Below are 4315 nucleotides of genomic sequence, written 5' to 3'. Positions count from 1 at the left end.
TTGTGTATAGGTGCCCGAATCTAACCGAAACAATTTAAACCACACATTGTCTTCCGCCCCTCCAAGAAGGTCTCCTTACCCGTTGCCCTATGCAACTCAATCACCAAGAGCAAGCTCTTGACTCTATCCTCCTCGATCAAAATCTCGGTCTCCCTCTTTGTCCCGCCGCTGCTCCTCTGCCCCTCGCGCTACGCCGTCGCCATGAAGCCGGTCCTTGGTCTTGTTGGTGAGACCTTCCTTGTGCTATGGCCTGTGCTTGTCCTTCTCGTGCTCATCTTGCTTGTAGGCCAGTGGCCTCCTCCTCCCGTGCGGAAGGTCTCTTCGATCTCGCTGCAGATTCTTGGCGGGTTTTAGTCATCTCTCTCGGTATGATTTGACATGTGGAGGGCGAATCTAGAGTCTGATTTGGGTTTGGGTTTGAGTTTAGGTTGATCCATAGTGCAGATATATGCTATAAATAAATAAAGAAAAGAATCACCAAAAACATCAAATTATATTACTATGATACATTTCTCCGAATTTTTTTGTGACATAAAAAACTCTAAAATCACTTGATTTTTTTATCATGATATAAAAAATCAAAAATTTATATTTATGTGACACATTTATCTTTTATTAAGATTCAATCAAATGAATTTTTAGCTAAGGCAATGTTGTATGTATTTCAATTAACCATGCCTACATCATTTGCTTTCTAGCATCCAAGTAGACTGGATTTTAAATGGTGCTCATCAGGCAGAACCTTGAAAGAGAGTAAACATGTCACGTAGGTTCGATGATAAATGTGTAATAATAGGCATAGTTTGTGGCTTTTTCTAGCTTTTTTTCATATATATATGTACTCTCATTTTGGACACGGTACTGGGCTCTAACATGTTGCCATCTCAGGGCCGGATTTTACTCCAGTCGTCGCCGAACCCAATTAGGCCCAACACAATAAAGTGGAAATGAAACGACAGAAATTTTCGGATAAAATAAGAACCAGAAGAAAATAAAACAGCGGCGGCCCCCTGAAATGAATCCACGAAGGAGGAGAGATATAACAACTGAACGCTTCAGAGGAAGCGAGTACGACAAGCTGCTAAGCATTGCATACCACTAAACAGACTGCAGAGACAGAAGAAGGAAGGAGAAGGAGAAAGCAGGGGCGACACGATGAGCGGCGTGAAAGCGGTGGCGCTCATCATCGGCGACGCCAGCGTCAGGGGCTCCCTGCAGTTCCTACAGCAGCCCAACGGTCTCTCTCTCTTTCTCTCTCTCTCTGTCTCTCTGTGTCCGTGCGAGTCGATTGATGTTGTCTGTGAATCGCAGGGGCGACGCACGTGAAAGGGAGGATCAGCGGGCTCTCGCCGGGCCTCCACGGCTTCCACATCCACGCCCTCGGCGACACCACCAACGGCTGCAACTCCACCGGTGCTTAACTTCCTCTCTCTCTCTTTATTCGGACACCCAATTCTGTTTCATTAGTCTATCCTACTAATTGCGCTGCGTGTCGCTAGGACCGCATTTCAATCCGCTGAAGAAAAACCACGGAGCTCCCGCCGACAGCGAGCGTCACGCCGGTGATTTGGGCAACATCGTGGCCGGCCCAGATGGTTCGGCCCATTCTCTTGGTTTCCCTTTGGTGCTTTCTTGTGTCATGGTCGCTTAGTTGATTTGGTGGTCATGATGGTTTGATATTTCGATTTGGTGCTGCAGGAGTTGCTGAGGTTTCTATCGTGGATGTGCAGGTAATGCTATTCAATTTCATATTGATCGATGATTTTCGTTTTAGGAACAGGGTTTCATCGTGTGTGGCTTAAGAAGGGGAAGACATGAATTTGAGACTTGTCGGGAAGCATGCGAATTGCAATCTTTATGGGAACTTTTAGCTAGTTAACACCGCATCCGCTAGAAACACATGCATGACCTATTCTATCAAGGAAACATGGGGCAGTGGAATGAATTCTTTCGGATGCTAGTTGAGTTGGGATAAAGATATTTCACTCTTTAAGTTGATTATGCTAAGTATTAGTTACCAGTTCATTGCTTCTTCAGATCCCCCTAACTGGCCAGCACTCGATATTGGGGAGGGCTGTTGTTGTCCACGCCGATCCTGATGACCTTGGCAAAGGTAATACTCAATAGTGACTCGAAGGATCCTCTCATGGAATGTATGTTCTTTTGCGAGACTCGAGCTGTGAAATTTGGGCTCTTTGGAATTGATAATGCAGTATTGCTGTTGCCTAGAGTGAGCATTGAAACTGCTAAAATTGGAAAGCAACTAGCTCTGACGTGGGTGGGTGGTAACTAGGAAGATGGTGTCTGTGTTCCAAAATTTTGGTCACGAGGTCATTATATACCCTGCAAAAGGAAAAACTCTTTTGGGTCCTAGAAAGGGGGCCTTTTGAGGATGCTTTCCACTCGGTACCATGTATCTCAACTGATAAATGTCTCGTCGAAATCCTAGCCCTTGATAATCATGCATTTGTATTCTTTTACACCATTAGCAACTATGCATTCTCATTCTTTGTTCCCATCTCATCTCGAATGACTAATTCTCGCCATTTCTAGGTTGAATTATGTTTCGAAAGGTGTAAATCTGGCTTTTGCCATATGTGTCGTAATCATCTCTTTTTACTGGTTTTAGCTACTTAAACAAGCTATTTAAACAGGTGGGCATGAACTTAGCAAGACGACTGGGAACGCAGGTGCAAGAGTCGGATGCGGTAATGTGTCTGCTTCCTCATGTGGATGTGAACCACATTCTTGTCTTGTAGAGTTGAAGGCTCTCTTTTCCTGTTTAACTCTACTGTTCGTCACTACTCGCTTATGATATTTGGCAGGCATCATCGGGCTCCAGTCATCGGTGTAGAATTTACCACATGAACTCGAGAGTGTACATTTCACGCATCTTCTAAGAGCACATATATAAAATGATTAGCCAACGCAAGAATGTGTTGGGCTAAGGGGCTTAGTACGTTGCTGGCATGGAGGATAATCCAAGCTCACAGAGGAGTTAAGTCGGAGAAGCAAAAAACTTAATTGTATCTGAGACATCGAGTAGGGATCATGTATCGATGACTTGGATTGCTTTCACTTGGCACTTACTAAAAGCTGTTCCCTCTCTATTTCTTCAGCGTTTTGAGTTGCACAAACAGAACACCCGACACCTTGAGAACAAATCAAGTCCTGCAGCCAAGTAACAGGAGTAACCTATTTCTTGCAGCACCAGTAGTGATAGAGGATTATCTCAGGCTTCGTCAGACCCCCTTTATACTTGGAAGTCCCATAATGACGGCGTCTCATTGAAGCCGCCTTACGAAGGGAATCTTCTGTAAAATCCTATTGGAATATTTAGCCAAAAAAAAAAAACTACAGTTAGCAGGAGGAATGCTCAAGTAGGTCCAATTGGCCTCCATCACGGCATTTTTATTCCTGGCTAGTGACCTTTGATTCAAGGAGGAAGAGGAGGCATCTTCTAAGATGCGGTGAAACTAGAGGTCCTGATTATACACGGTCCAGACGAGAGTGGACAGAGCATCGTGCAGATACCAATGCTCGGCTTATCAAATTTTGCGATCATAACAAACACCTCATTTAGAAGATGTATCTCCACTCTTTTATCTCCAGCATGAATGGCCAACGCTACAGCCTCATGATTTACTTGAACGTTTGAAATGCTACTGATAGCCTAACACGAAACACACATTTTAAGAAATACTGACACCTCTTGACAATTACTAAGCATTTCTGAAAATTTTGGGTTTCAATTTTGGGTTTCAGATTATGGACTTTAGAAGTTTCGTGCTATGAGCTAACAATTTTGGAGTAATATCCATAATCGACCTTCTAATGACATTCAGAACGGTGCTCATGCCATGTGGCCTGGGTCGATCATGACCAACCGGAAGAAATCATCTGGCCAAAGCAATCAGAGGAGTCAATAATTGCTTAATTGCCACACGAGACTCAAGTGTCATGACCCGAAAGAAAGCATGTCCAAGAGGTTTCTCAATCGGCCCGTGACACAAGTATGGCTTTGATCATATGATCTCACATTCCTAATTAGATTGGCGGGAATAAAGCACTTGATCGCCCACCGCTTCCCACAATGTTCATTTCAACGTGTTCGTGAGGTAACATACCATTGATGAAAAGCTCTAGCAAATTATGGCCATTCAGCAATCACCACAAACTATATGCAAAACGCTTCCATATCTCAGCTTACCATTGAAATGCAATATGAGCCATCATTCAACTAGTACAGCCAAAGTTTATCGATGGCGAGGTACCTCACAAGATTCATTCAGGCAGAATTAACTGAACATGAAAT

General features: G+C 43.8%; 1 protein-coding gene across 1 annotated transcript; it reads left to right on the top strand.

Annotated features, from left to right (window-relative positions):
* Positions 1–1030: 1030 nt before the first annotated feature.
* LOC104442982 (superoxide dismutase [Cu-Zn] 2) lies at positions 1031–3118 on the top strand. The gene is made up of 7 exons (XM_039306005.1): positions 1031–1237; positions 1312–1413; positions 1500–1595; positions 1699–1730; positions 2038–2113; positions 2655–2708; positions 2826–3118. The coding sequence occupies exons 1-7, from the start codon at positions 1156–1158 to the stop codon at positions 2852–2854; spliced, it is 471 nt and encodes a 156-aa protein (XP_039161939.1). The 5' UTR covers positions 1031–1155; the 3' UTR covers positions 2855–3118.
* The last annotated feature ends 1197 nt before the right edge of the window (positions 3119–4315 follow it).

This window comes from Eucalyptus grandis, chromosome 1 (assembly GCF_016545825.1).
Source record: "Eucalyptus grandis isolate ANBG69807.140 chromosome 1, ASM1654582v1, whole genome shotgun sequence".
In the NCBI taxonomy this organism is placed as follows: domain Eukaryota; kingdom Viridiplantae; phylum Streptophyta; class Magnoliopsida; order Myrtales; family Myrtaceae; genus Eucalyptus; species Eucalyptus grandis.
Note: the sequence above shows the minus strand (reverse complement) of the source record. Positions and strands in the feature narration are given on the sequence as shown.

Coding starts and splice junctions, on each gene's coding strand:
- LOC104442982 (XM_039306005.1), top strand. CDS start 1,156: ATGAGCGGCGTGAAAGCGGTGGCGCTCATCATCGGCGACGCCAGCGTC. Junction 1,414..1,499: donor CAACGGCTGCAACTCCACCG/GTGCTTAACTTC, acceptor GCGTGTCGCTAG/GACCGCATTTCAATCCGCTG. Junction 2,709..2,825: donor AGGTGCAAGAGTCGGATGCG/GTAATGTGTCTG, acceptor GATATTTGGCAG/GCATCATCGGGCTCCAGTCA.